The sequence below is a fragment of the Artemia sp. Qi Xiang Cuo genome, chromosome 4 (genome assembly GCF_049724085.1).
Source record: "Artemia sp. Qi Xiang Cuo chromosome 4, ASM4972408v1, whole genome shotgun sequence".
NCBI classification, from domain to species: domain Eukaryota; kingdom Metazoa; phylum Arthropoda; class Branchiopoda; order Anostraca; family Artemiidae; genus Artemia; species Artemia sp. Qi Xiang Cuo.
In genome coordinates, this window is record NC_142797.1 from 77603296 (window position 1) to 77618574 (window position 15279).

At 36.6% G+C, this 15279-nt stretch overlaps 2 protein-coding genes across 2 annotated transcripts in view; one reads left to right on the forward strand and one right to left on the reverse strand.

Annotated features, from left to right (window-relative positions):
* Window positions 1-192, reverse strand: part of LOC148953455 (acetyl-coenzyme A synthetase 2-like, mitochondrial) — a 69553-nt gene extending 69361 nt beyond the window's left edge. The window contains exon 1 of the mRNA XM_089087965.1: window positions 115-192. Within this exon, the coding sequence (XP_088944091.1) occupies window positions 115-192 (78 nt within the window). The remainder of the gene's footprint in view (window positions 1-114) is intronic.
* A 963-nt stretch (window positions 193-1155) lies between these two features.
* LOC148953456 (uncharacterized) lies at window positions 1156-14111 on the forward strand. Its single transcript, XM_089087687.1, has 2 exons — window positions 1156-1312; window positions 12543-14111. The coding sequence occupies exon 2, from the start codon at window positions 12634-12636 to the stop codon at window positions 12988-12990; it is 357 nt and encodes a 118-aa protein (XP_088943813.1). The 5' UTR covers window positions 1156-1312; window positions 12543-12633; the 3' UTR covers window positions 12991-14111.
* The last annotated feature ends 1168 nt before the right edge of the window (window positions 14112-15279 follow it).

Genomic DNA, 15279 nt, shown 5'->3' on the forward strand with positions numbered 1-15279 from the left:
TGCATGTGAGATCTCTAGGTAGTTGGGGCCCTCATTATTTAGCTTCAAAAGCTTTTTTGCCTTTCATTCCACGTAAATTAACGATCCTGTGTCAATTCGAAATCCTTGATCAACCTGCCTAAGACCATAGGCGAGCTTGCCTTGTTTGCCTCTTATTCCAGGCAATCTAACGGTTCTTAAATTCTTGACCATTCTGCCTGAGACTCTAGGCGGGTTTGCCTTTCCAAAAGCTAACACACAAGTATTTGTCCAATAAGAGCGTCATACTGACTCTCGCCATTACCCGTGCCATTTAATCAAACACTTGAAAAACTATAGGTTTCACTGTTCGCCTGCGAGTCCAGGGGACTTATTGGTCATGTCTCAATCCTATGACACGGTATTCCACCTTTAGACTACAAGCTGCCAAGCCTTATTAGGCTTAGGTTTCACTTATTAGTCCCACCAAAGTCAGTCCCAGATTTTGCATACAAGTCCATTGGACATTGTCCGCCACGTCTCAAGCCAAAATCAATCCAATCTTTCATTTCTTAATTCTATGAATAACCACCTTAGTTCTGCCCTGGGAATGACGTATGGACAGATGATAGATGGACTTATCTGTCAACGAATGAAATGACATCACTTTTATACAATCTTAAAAAGGGCTTATCCTGGATTTGCCTCTCACTCACTCGGACTATTTGTCTTGGCTTTTTCTACAAATTGCCATGACTGCTACTGTTAGGGACAAATATTCCCTAACAATAGCATGAGTTATGAACAAGAAAGTCATAGTTCCCAATTACTTGCTTTTTATAATACGCAATTTTGGCATAAAAATATAATAGTACAGGCAAGATGCTTGGTACTTCAGTTGGCATATTACAGAAAGAAGGTTTGCCTTCCAAATCAAAACCACTTTCTTCACGTTACCTCTAGATCTACGATTTTGGAGGGGGTTACACCCTCTTTCCAATATATATATATATATATATATATATATATATATATATATATATATATATATACCTCTTTATTATATATGTGTCAAATGTCTTGCTCCTAAATACTTTAGTATCAATTGCACTCTCTTTATTGTTTCCTTTCGATTCCCCCACGATCTAATTATTACCCAACTTTCTGTTTTATTTTACATTCTCAATTCATTTTTCTTATTCTCTGTTTTCTTCTTTAGTTCTGTTATTCAAACTCCTGCTCTTGTCTGCTTCTTTCTTGCTGCCTTCTTTTTGTATGCGCAGTGGAAATGATTATTCAACTAATTTGAATTTCTTTCTTTTTTCGGGAAAAAACTTGGAAGTCATGATCCTTTGTAAGTTATAATATTTATTGAGAATGACCGCATGGGCAATATAAATATATGTCTGTCACTCTATGCTTCTAAACTGCTTCATACAACTTATTCGAGAACCAAGTTTATTTATTCTACTTTTCAAAATATTTTATTTTCTAATGTCTAAGTATTTGATTGATTCTTAGCTTTTTTTGCATTGACAAATTAATTTGCTCAATAATAATAAAGATGAATATCCGTCAAAAAATTAAATACTAATTTCATTATCCTATAATTTTATTATTCTGGTCGTTAAAGTCTAGTATCTAACTTCTAGGGACTGACAGTCCCTGTACGTCTGGGTAAGGATTTTGTTTGGGGAGGGGACGACATTTCGAGGGAGTTAGAGGCGACACTTTTAAAAAGCATTAAAAAGGGGAGAATTATTTTGGAAAGTATAAAAAATTATAGGAAATATATATATATATATATATATATATATATATATATATATATATATATATATATATATATATATATATATATATATATATATATATATATATATATATATATATATATATATATATATATATATATATATATATATATATATATATATATATGTGTATGTATGTATATGTATATATGTATATGTATATATATATATATATATATATATATATATATATATATATATATATATATATATATATATATATATATATATATATATATATATATATATATATATAATTATATATATATATATGTATTTGTTTTTGGAAGGGGGGGGGGGCAGGGGAAAATGGACATGAAGGTCACTTCTCTGCATTTGCCTTTTTACGTTAGTTATTGCAAAGGAATACAAGGAAAAGAAACTCATGTATATATTTTTTTTTTAAATCAGGCGATTACTAAAACATACCAAAACTACCAATGTATATTCCTTATTGCTTTTTCTATATGTGCTTATCTGAATTAATTGATATGCCGAATCATCCGCCTATGCACTGCGAATTTCTTTACAGATCACTTGGGATTATTTTTGGCTTACTGCTTGTGGAACTTTTAATAGGAGGTTTAGAGGATTAGCAAGAATATGTAGATGAAATATTAAGTAGACTGTTTGATGCCAGGATTTTTTAGTTGTAGAATTTTGTTGTTTTTTTTTTGTAAAGAAACTTTACCAGCCATTATCCACATTGTTTGAAGAAGTGTTTTCAATTGATAGCAGAGAGGGTACAACATAAAACGACCAAAATCACCCTACATACGAGGGTGGCTTCCGTCTTCCTCAATCCACCCTTCTTAACGCCAAAGTCTAACGAGCACTTAACTGAAAGTATTTTGTACTACAAAAAATAGTCGATTTTTTGTGTTATTTCCCGATCTCGTTTCGAAACATTTAACCCTATTGAAAATAATATTGTTCAAAGCAAATGCAAATAAAAATAAGCTTTTCTATTTTTGGGGCATTGTAAAGGAAAACTGTCTATCACATTACTCTTTTGTTATAACATTAATTCTGGGTGTAGCACGGGGGGGGGGGGTGTAGAAATTCAAACTTTAGCGCAAAGATCGAGAGGTTGAGTAGGCGGCAGACTCTCCTTGCCTACGGAATAATTTCTGTTAGTTTTGAAATTTCGATGCTACTCTTTACTTTCATTTGACAACATGAATTTTGAAGTTAGTTTTCATTTGACAACATGAAATGTTGTCATCCTGACAACAACCTTTTGTTGCCAGGACTAAGGCTGAGAGAGACAGGGGTGAGCTCCAGAATTTTCATTTGGGGGGGGGCAAGATGGGTCCATATCTGGATAGTCAAGGGACATAGGCTATATTATAATTTTTTCTCTCCAAATTATTTGGGGGGCACCGCCCCTTCAATAGTTTTTAGCAGTTTTGTTGCGGTAATCATTCGCCCCGTTTGGGCCAAAATTACTGTTTTAAGAGATAAATTCTAGAATTTGGCACTTTCCTGTGATGTAACCTTTTTTGTTACTTGAAACGTGCACTACATCTTTGAATTGTCACTAGAATGAAATCTTTTTCGAAAAGCCACTACTAGTGGTTCGGTACGACAGCCCTTGGTAAAAAAAAAAACAACAAAAAAACAAACTAATGCAAATATGTGATTATCCTTTACATATTCTCTCAGTTTCTCCATCTAGATCACAAAATCTGCCACAGGTTTCGAAAGAAGTTTTCAGAAAGTTTTCATCTAAAAAAAAGCGACAAACATGGACAGGTACATAAAAACGTAAATATTCAATTTAGGAGTACATTTTCTTAATCGTCTTTTAAGTGCTTTCGAAATTCTAGCTCCATGAGAGACAATCATTTTTCCTTGCCATTCTATTGCAAATGAACGTAATGAACTTTAAGTAAGGAGCAACCCGGCTCAATAGTAACCAAAACTCTAAAAAACGGAATTTTAACAACAGTAGATATATCAAAAGAATCAGCTTATTATATTGATTCCAAGTATATAAGTTTCGTTAAGTTTAGTGTTACTTATCAGGAGCTACAAGCCTGAGAAAGTTTGCCTGATCTACTGTAGAGGCTTTAAGCTTCTATCTGCAGAAATGTGGAATTTTGCATTTTTTTTGCCAAAAGAAAGATCACGGAAAAGTGTTTCTTTGTTTTGTTTTTGTTTGTTATTTTTTCTTAGGGGTGATCGTATCGAACCAGTGGTCCTAGAATGTCACGAGAGGGCTTATTCGAACGAAAATGAAAAGTTCTTGTGTCCTTTTTGGGTGACCTAAAAATTGGGGTTCAACTAGACCCCTTTTTTCAAAATCATCTGAGCAAAGTTTTAATATAGCCATTTTGTTCAGCATAGTTCAAAGACCAAATAACTATGCCTCTGGAGATAACATGACCCCCCGCGGCCCTAGGGTAAAGGTCTTTAAGTTATAACACTTGCCCACTGTTTACGTATAGTGTTTGTTATTGAGAATTTTGCATACATTTTTCGGATGGGGGTGGACGAATTTTCTGCTTGGGGGTTTTTCCACGGAGTGAACTTCCCATGGCGACGGAAGTTTGCAGGGGTAAAATTTCTAGGGGAAATTTTATGTTGGGGTAATTTGTCAGAAAAGCTATACGAAATTCTTTTTAAGTCTTTTTTCTGGGATTTAATTGTCTAGCTAAAGTTTCTAGCAATATTGAAAAAAAGCTTCTTATTCTAATTAAACGGTCACAATGTTTCAGGAGCCGTTCTTAAAAACTGAGACAAACAATTAAAAATTAGCGTAAAGAGTAGGGTATTGAGGAGGGGGCAACACCTTTATATATGGAATAATTTCTGTTCATTTTTAGTTTTAATGTTTTGTACTTACTTTCAGTTGAAAAGACTTGGTTTTTTTTATTTGATTTCTGATCGTTTTTCAAACAATGCAGGTAAACTCACTTGTCAGAATAAAAGTTCCCCTCCTCACAGGAAACTCCTCTGTTGAAGTTTACTCCTACATAAAATATCCCCTCCCGTAAAATTCTCTCCGGAAAATCCTATACTTTCCGAAAATCCCCTCTCCCATCTACATAAAATTTCTTAAGGATAATTCGGTCTTAAAAAAGACTAGTTTTTATATAGTATATGAATTTAGTCAAATCCCCCAGTGTAAAATTTCTCCTGGAATTTTCGTCCCCGGAAGTTTCCCTCCCCACGGATAATTCACCCCATGGAACCCACCCCAAGTAACCCCCTCCCCCCGAAAAAGCTTGTATACTTTCCAATAATAAATACTATTTGTAAACAATGAGCAAATTTCATAACTTTCAGGCCTCTCCCCGCAGACTGTGGGGGGTCATGTTACCCCTAAAGGTGTAGTTATTAGATCTTTCAACTATTCTGAACAAAATGGCTATCTACAAATTTTTATCGGACCACTTTGGGAAAAACAGGGGCTTGGGAGAAGGGTTAGTTTTCGTCCAATCTTTTTCGTCACTTACAAAGGGCACTATAAGTTCAATTTCCGCTTGAATGCACCCTTTCCCGATCTTCTAGGACCATTATTTTGATACGATCACCCCTGGGGAAAAAAGAAACAAACAAATACGCAAACGTGATCTTTCTTCTGGCAAAAAAGCAAAATTCCACAATTTTGTATATAGAGGTTTGAAACTTCTACAATAGGGTTCTTTGACATCCTGAAGCTGATGGTGTGATATTTGTTATTAAAACTTCTTGACTTTTAGGCAGTGTTTTCCCCCTTTTTCGAAAATCAGGCAAATTTTCTCAGGCTCATAGCTTTTGACGGGTAACACTAAACTTCATGAATTTCATACATTTAGAATCAGCATACTAAACTGATTCTTTTGATATTAAATAAAAAAAACAACAGGTTTTTTTAACTGAAAGTTAGGAACGACGTTAAAACTTAAAACGAACAGAAATTATTCCGTATATTAAAGGGTTGTCCCCTCCTCAACGCCTCGCTCTTTACGCTAAAGTTTTTTATTGTTTAAAAAAAATAGAGTTGTGAGAAAGTCAAACTTTAGTATAAAGAGTGAGGCGTTGAGGAGGGGACAGCCCCTTTAATATACGGAATAATTTCTGTTCGTTTTAAGTTTTAACGTCGTTCCTTACTTTCAGCTAAAAAAAACCTGTTATTTTCTATTTAATTTTTGAACGTTTTTGAATTAATGCGGGTTTTGATTTTGGCTCACCGTATATGAATAATTAAAACAAAATTTGCATATTAATTTTACTTTTATTTGGTTAAATGGCTTTCTCGAAAGTTGTTTAATTTTATTTACGAACGTTTTCATTAGTAATAAATATACGTAACTTACGAATTAACTAACGTAACGAACTTCTATATTCATAGATTTTTAATACGTATATTAGGGGTACCTTGCTCTTTAAGCTAAAGTTCGAATTTTGTTCCAATTCTCTAAAAATGACCCCTTAATCAAAGAATAAAAAGCTCTTATGAAAGTACTAAAAATCTTTTGGCTTAAAGAGCGATGTATTGACCAGGGGGTAAACCCAATCATATAAATAGTATTTTCTGTTCGTTTTAAGTTTTGATGTTGCTCCTTACTTTCAGTTGAAAAACTTTTTTTTTTATTATTTAATTTCTGATCTTTTTCCTTAATAATGCTGGGAAATCCGGCGCACCGTTCATAGCAATGTCCCTTCCCCCATGAAAACTTCCTTCAAGGAAAGATCCTCCCATATAACCCCCGACCCACCTCCCCACCTACCAGAAAAAATCCCCCCTGAAAACGTCTGTATACTTCTCAATAACCCATAAGAGTGTCTAATAAGTGTATATGTCCAATAAGAGAGTCATGCATACTCCTGCCATTTACCCGTGCCCCAGCCATTTAAACATTTGCCTCTCAAATACTTGGACTATCTGTCTTGGCTTTTCTCTGTCTACAATTAGCCATGTCTTGATGCAACCTATGCAACCTACTGCAAAATACTTGATAACTTGAATTCAAATTCTTTGTTCATTGGGTAAAGTTCACAACTTTCAGCCCTCCCCCCGGGGACTTTGAGGGATTAAGTCAGCCTGAAAGACATAGTTATCATATTTTTGACCATGCTGAACAAAATGGCTATCTCAAAATTTTGATCGGATGACTTTGGGAAAAAAATGAGCGTGGGAGGGGGCCTAGTTGCCCTTCATTTTTTTGGTCACTTAAAAAGGGCATTAGAAATTTTAATTTCCGTTCCAATGAGCCCTCCCACGGTATTCTAGTACCACTGGGTCGAGACGATCAACCCTGGAAAAAAAAAAAAAAATTAACACGCATCCGTAATCTTTCTTCTGGCAAAAAATGCAAAATTCCACATTTTTGTAGATAGGAGCTTGAAACCTTTACAGTAGGGTTATCTAATACGCTGAATATGATGGTGTCATTTTCATTAAGGTTCTATTACTTTTAGGGGGTCTTCCTCTTTGTCTAAAATCAATCAAATTTTCTCAGGCGCGTTACTTTTGATGGGTATAACTAAACTTGATGACACTTATATATTTGAAATCAGCATTAAAATCTGATTCTTTTGATGTATCTATTGGTATCGAAATTCCGTATTTTAGAGTTTCGGTTACCATTGAGCCGGGTCGCTCCTTACCTACTGTTCGTTACCACGAACTGTTTGATCAACTTTCCGTTTTTTAAAGTTTTGATGTTTTTGCAAAGAAAAATCGGATTTAATTTTACTACCCTTTGTGCCTTAAGTGTTTTAATAGATATTATTGCTTCTTATCACCTAATGATATTACAAAATATACCCGGCTTACAGCTTGTAAATTATAAATAATCCGCTGGGTTTATTAAACTGAGTTATGTAACCCAGCATAAACTTTACAGAGGAACTAGAAAAATGAGAAATACCTTTTAGGTTTTTTTTTTGTTCTTATTGAAGAACACTAGTCAAACAGTTCGTGGTGACTAACTGTAAGTAAGAAGCCAGCGACACAGCTCAATAGTAACCAAAACTTTAAAAAAAATTTTAATTTTTTTTCCTTGAAGGAAGTTTTCATGGGGAAGGGACATTGCTATGAACGGTGCGCCGCATTTCCCAGCATTATTAAGGAAAAAGATCAGAAATTAAACAATAAAAAAAAAGTTTTTCAACTGAAAGTAAGGAGCAACATCAAAACTTAAAACGAACAGAAAATATTATTTTTCCATAACAGACAATATATATATATATATATATATATATATATATATATATATATATATATATATATATATATATATATATATATATACATATATATATATATATATATATATATATATATAACAGATAATATATATATAACAGAATATATATATATATATATATATATATATATATATATATATATATATATATATATATATATATATATTTTGTGTGTAAAACGAAATACATGGATTCCCACTTTCCGTCCTCTATAAATTGAGGTAAATCTTGAATTTGGGGCTTCTCAGGATGCTGAGGAGTATTGTATGCTCACTTATACATCCGGACGGTCTGTTTCAGGTCGTTTTATTTCGCTTCATTTGAATGCGCTGTAAAATTTGCATCCAACGCTTGAAATATATATATATATATATATATATATATATATATATATATATATATATATATATATATATATATATATATATATATATATATATATATATATATATATATATATATATATATATATATATATATATATATATATATATATATATGGTTGGGGCCTCGGAGCGAGGATTCACGCCCCCGTCCCTAGCGAGCCGGGAGGAGAGCCCTAAGTTGTGCCTCACAGCGGTGGAGTGGAGTAACATTCAATTAGTAGCCTAGCCCGACAAATAGAATGGCTAACGCAACGGGACGCCAAGGGTCTGGGGAGCCTTTGGTCAAGTCAATTCCTATGAAACACCTATGGATATGGAAGATCAAATGCAGAGAGATACTACTATTACGGCGTTCGCGGTAGCCGACGCGGACCAGGTCAGGGTGGTGCCTGGCCCGACAAGTATGCAAGCCACCCGATCAAGAAAACATCTTAATATTGACACGTGGAATGTTCACAGCTGCAAGCTGGAATCTACGCAACCGATCCTTTCGAGGGAGCTGCAGAAGCATAAAATCAACGTTTGTTGTCTGTCAGAAACGAGACTTAATGATGTTCTGTCCTGAAAGTTTACCGTTTCCGAATTTGACTCTTTCCAGTTCTATAACCCGGGTCCCAATGAGGGTACCGGCCAGCAAGGAGTTGGGTTCCTAATAGACGGTCCTACTGCATCGTGTGTCACCTTTTGGGAGCCAATGTCACCCAGAATCATCATGATCAGACTGAGAGGCCATATTAGCCACATAACCATAATCGCCGTGTACGCTCCGATAATGGACAGTAGTGACGCGGTCAGAGATGCCTTTTATTATGACCTACAAAGAATCATCGACAAGACACCAAGGCGTGACATACTCTTTGTAGCTGGAGACTAGAACACCCGGCTTGGCAGAGCAGACCCCGACACAGCAGCAGCTATTGGCCGCCACACCGTTGGTGACAGATACATCAATGGAGAAAGGCTCTTACAGCTAGCCAGATACAACACCCTATGCGTCACAAACACTCTCTTTGAGCACAAGAGACTCCACCTCGTTACATGGCGTTCGAACGACGGTGTAACAACAGCCCAGATCGACCACATCTTAGTCAGCAGAAGATGGAGGAGCTCCTGCACAGATGCTCGGGTATACAGAGGAGCAAACAAAGGATCTATAAATGGATCTAATCACTGTCTCCTCACTTGCAAAGTCCGTCACCGCCTTAGTGGGCAGACGTGACGGAAGGCAGGGAAGCCCTTCGATGTGTCGAAACTAAGATGCCCGGAAATTAAAGCCAACTTCGAGTTAAAGCTAAGCAACCGGTTCGAAGCCTTGAATCGTCTCTCACTCGTCGATGAAGACTGGGCGCAGATAAAAATTGCGACACAGGACGTGGCTGAGGAGGTGCTTGGCCAAACAAAATGAAAACAGCGAGCCTGTATCTCTGACCACACCATAGAACTAGTTGAGAAGAAGCGACCGCTCGTGGAAGGTGCAAAAGAACCCTTAAAAGTAGCCCGCAAAGCAGTTAAACAGTCACTGAAACGGGACAGAGAACAGTACTGGTCAGATCTGGCGAATGAGTTGGAACAAGCATCTAGGAGCCACAACAGCAGGAAAATGTTCAAACTACTGAAAGAAGCGACTGGAAAAGCTCCTGTAACGGTTGACACACTGAAAGATAAGTCCGGAGAACTCATCCGAACAGAAGAAGGACGCATGGAACGCTGGCGAGAGCATTTTTCTGAGCTACTAAACCCTGTCAAACCCCCGTGCGATCTACCTGCCTTCTAGATTGCTGCTAGAGAGCCCTACGCAATAAACCTCGATCCGCCAAGTATTGCGGACGTACAAAAAGCGCTGAAGTGCATTAAAAACAATAAAACTCCTAGAGAGGATGGAATCCCTTCTGAAATTTTTAAGGCCTCACCAACTCTACAATGCTGCCAAACGGACCTGTTTGTCCAGATATGGACGACGAAGACCTTCCCAAAAGACAGGAAAGTATCATTCCTCGTTCCGCTATACAAAAAAGGAGACAAGATCATTTACGGAAACTATAGAGGTATCTCCCTGATCGACCATGCCATGAAGATCTTCTGCGTCATTCTTTTGAATCGATTCAAAGACGCACGAGATAAGTTAACCCGTCCTGAACAAGCAGGCTTCAGACCAGGCAGAGGCTGTCCAGAACAGATATTTACGAGTCGTCTCATCCTTCAGCAGTTTAGCAGGTTTCATCTACCCCTTCTCATCGTTTTTATTGACTTTGTAGCTGCCTTCGAATCTCTCATCACAGAGGAGCTATGGAGAATTATGGATGAAGACGGTGCGCCACAGGAGATCATTGAGATACTCCGAAGTGCGTATAAGGACACTGAGACTTGCGTCCGTGTTTCCGGCAATGACACCCCTAAGTTTCCAGTGGAGTTCCGGGTAAAGCAGGGATGCCCCCTTTCGCCTATATTATTCAACTGCGCGATAGACTGGATCATGTATAATGCAATGAGAAACCACAGCGGAATAGTCTTCGGACAAATAGCTGGTTTCCTCCAGTCCCTGACAGATCTGGACTTCACAGACGACGTTGCTGAGCTGGAAACTACCGCCGACAGCTTACATGGCATGATCGACGATACCTATGAGGTCTCAAAGCGCATCGGACTGGCCATCAGCGGCGCAAAGACTGAAGTATTGGCTCTCAACCAACCTGCTCCTTGCCAAGTTACCCTCGACGGTGAGCCAATAGAAAGCGTTGAGGAATTCAAGTATCTTGGCTCTATCATAACACCAGATGGCGGAGCTGAAAGAGATATCTCTGCCCGCATAGCAAAAGTCTGGGGAGTCTTTACTAGTCTGAAAAAAGCATTATGGACCAGACGGGAGATCTCAACCAAAACAAAAGTCAGAATCTATGGTGCAACTGTTCGAGCAGTACTACTGTGTGCTTGCAAGACATGACTGATCAAGACTGAAGATGCAAGAACTTTGGCCATGTTCGACCACCGCTGCCTTTGTTACATCCTCCACATTAAGAGATGGGACAGGATTTCCAATAGTGAAGTAATGAGTCGCTGTGGCCAATCAGAAGAGCTATCGCTTATCATTAAAAGACGTCGCCTGAAGCTCCTCGGCCACACATTGCGCCGTCCCGAAGGCACGATATGTCGAGACGTCCTTGTCTGCGAACCAGCCCCCTACTGGAAACGTAAATCAGGAGGACAAAAGAAGGACCTGTGGCAAAAATTCAAGGAGGACCTGGAACCGTGGGGAGGATTCAGGAGACACGGTCGGAGATGGGACAAAGACTGGCTGAAGATCGCCGGAGAAGCTGCAGCCGACAGGTCCAAGTGGTCGTCGGAAGTCATCCCAAGATCCTTTGGTGCCGGGCAAGACGGTTCATCATCTGGTTCCCGCCGAAAGTGTAAAGTAAGTAAATATATATATATATATATATATATATATATATATATATATATATATATATATATATATATATATATACATATATACATACATATATATATATACATATATATATATATATATATATATATATATCATACATATATATATATATACATATATATATATATATATATATATATATATATATATATATATATATATATATATATATATATATATATATATATATATATATATATATATATATATATATATATATATATATATATATATATATATAATATATATATATATATATATATATATATATAAGCAACATCATTTAATTTATTGAACTGAGAAACAATTGAGGATCTTAGTATCCAAAACTAATTTCTATACCAAATATTCACCAGAGAAATCCTCTCTCTCGGCAAGCAAAATATTCTACCCCTAGACATCACTAGAACTTAAAGGTATCAAAAGATTTCGACCTGTAAAATATTTCTGTATTGGTTCCAATAAGATACTCCTTCCTATTACAATTTGATTATGCAGGATTTTTTTCCAGTTTTAACTTTATCTTATAGTATGTTACTTCGTACAATTTGAACATTTACCTTTGTTTACACTTTAATAACTAATCCATTTCTCGAAAAAAAAGTTTTGAGACGATCCTGTTATACTTTTTTTTTTACTTTAACATGAATTCACTGCATATCGTCCGTGAAATAGTTTTATAAAAATACAATTTTATTTTATTCAGGTTCTAATTATTTCTTCTTTCTTTCACAGAAGAGGGCCCGGCGATGGTCAATCTCCATCGCCAACTCACACATCATCAAAATCTTGTGATAACCATGTAGACATTCAGGTGATTCTAGAAATGCAGCAAGTTATGGCAGATAAAGAGGCTGAACTCCAACGACTCACCGAAGAAAAGAGGTTTTATCAACTAGAGTTAATTTATTGGGAAAGGAACTTAGCAAACATTAGGCCAGGAATTCCCCTGAGTTTACAACCTTATGATGAAGAATGCTTGAGAACCTTTTCAGCCCCACCAGTGACTAAACCACGGTTTATTGGAAGAGTATACAGTGGCTTAGTGTCCCATATTGCTTCTTCAGGAGATTTACTGGAGGGAAATATTGATGTAAAAGAAACTATATTTTCTGGGAGTGAAGGCAGTGATGGAGGGTTTACAACTCCCATAGAGGAGTCCTACAGAGGTTTTAGTTTATGACAGCCCTCAAAACCCTGATGCCATTCTTCAAAATTACAAGTCCTTAGAACCATAAAAATCGGTTAGAAATGTGCAGTATTTCAAAGAGACATTTTAGAGACTTATCTGTCAGAGAATGCTTCCAGCCAAATAGGTTAATCGATAAGGGCGAATTTCCAGCATTTTATTGGGGGGCAAGAGGGGTTCATATCCGGATACTCAGGGGGGATGGGTTGTACAATATTTTTTTCTATCCAAATTAATGGGGGACACCCTCCCCTCCCCCAACGACGCCCCTGCTAATCGACACGCTTTCAGAGCTAACTAATATGTTTAGGGAGAGTGGCGCCAAGGGATTAGTTACTTCTTCAGGAGCTTTTTACTAAGGGAGCTTCCGTGTGAGAAAACTGCAGTTTATAGGAAAGACGGTACTGATGGAGGGCTTACAAAATGTTTTGAATTTTTGCTTTAAAAAGGTTTTAAGAGCTATGACTTTTGTGCTCTTTGTCTGATGGCTACAGCTAAGACTTTTGTAAATTCATTTTCATTTTTGACTATTGAGCAACGAACAATTTTTAAATGAAGAAGACAATTATACTACCAGAAACGATATCTGGGCTCGCAGTGCAACTTATTCACAAATCGGCTTGATATTTATTCACATTAATACGAATAAATTGACTTTATTTAACATTAAAATAATTAGTTCGAGGATTATTTTTGTATGAGCCGTTTTGAAAATTATGAGCCAGGTTTTATTTATTTGCGGTTTTAGCGTCGAAGTGCCTAATAGAACCATAAGTTTTACCCTCATATGAAAAGTACCAAAAAAGGTATACCCCCCCTCCCATAAAAAAGAAGAAAAAATCAGGCCATTGAATAAATAACGAGTTTTTTTTTAGAAGATAATTTGTTAAGTGAAGAACAACTGTCGCTAACTTATAAAGTTGTTGTAATATTTGAATGAAACTTTAAGAAACGTATCTCATATTCTTCAGATTCATTCGGCGTAAGTTAAATTTCACTGCGAATTCCTTTATAACACCCTAAATTTACTACTACCGAAAGCTCTTATTCGTAAAAAAGTCCTTAATCAAAACAAGTAAAACATGGAAGAATTATCCGCTAATCAGAGTCCAGCCCAAAGGAAGAAGTCAGGCTACTTGGCCTCCAGAGGAGGCCCCTCTCGTAGGATCGCCCTGCAGTGCTATTTGAAAGGTCCCAAAAATCCAAGGTAAAATATAAATATAATGTAAATTCATAGGGTGGGGGGGAGTTGAAAAATGTCCAGTGTGAATAAAGATGTACAACTATCTCGTTAATGAAACTACTGTGTAATATTACTTGGTAAACTTTTATTTTATATAGAATATTTTAAATATCATCAAGAACGCTCAATAGTCCACAGTAGTCCACAATAGTCCACAGTAGTCACAATAGTCCGCAGGCACTGAAAGTATCCAGGAACAAATTAAGTTACGTTTGAAACAGCACTGTAAACGCCATTTTGCATCAAGCAGCACACATTTTTGCATCACGCATAGGAACTCTTAGATACTCCCTTGGATTGTGTTTTAACCAATAGCAATTATTCTGAGAGTTCTTTCGCAATACAATTGTGGAAATTACATCAAATGAATTGGCAGAAGTTTTCAAAAACGCATTCAGATTTCAATGTTAATGTGTGTATCAAAGTTCATGGTGAGCACTTTCAACACCACGCCTGAAATATTTAAATTACAGAAAACTTTTTCTTCAGCCCTTTTCAGTCTCAAAGGAAAATTCTCGGCTTTTGTTCCTTCTCCAAATGAAAACTGATGAAATGTGTGTTTATACATGTCGATAAGACGTACCAATCCCATCCCTGTCATCGTAAATGAAGAACATCATAACATATTTCGCCCAAGAACATCATAACATATTTCGCCCAAGAACATCATAACATATTTCGCCCAAGAACATCATAACATATTTCGCCCAAGAACATCATAACATATTTCGGCAATTCAAAAATATGCTGGGTGCTATTTTTGTAAATAAATATTTCCAAAATTACCAATTTTGCAAGTCCCGTCCTATTTTGTTTCTATTGCGGCTGGGAGATCGATTGTAAACTTTTCAGGGGACGAGATATATCGGGGGGGGGGGGGAGCAAGGCAACTTAAAATTTGTGTTGGGAGGGCCTAAGTCTTATCAGGTCCGCACTTGTTAACAAGTCAAAAATCTGACATGTTAAAAAGACAAAAACCTGAAAGAGGAATCATATTGTCGATTAAATGAGCAGTAGAATATAGTGAAAGCCAGTGAAAG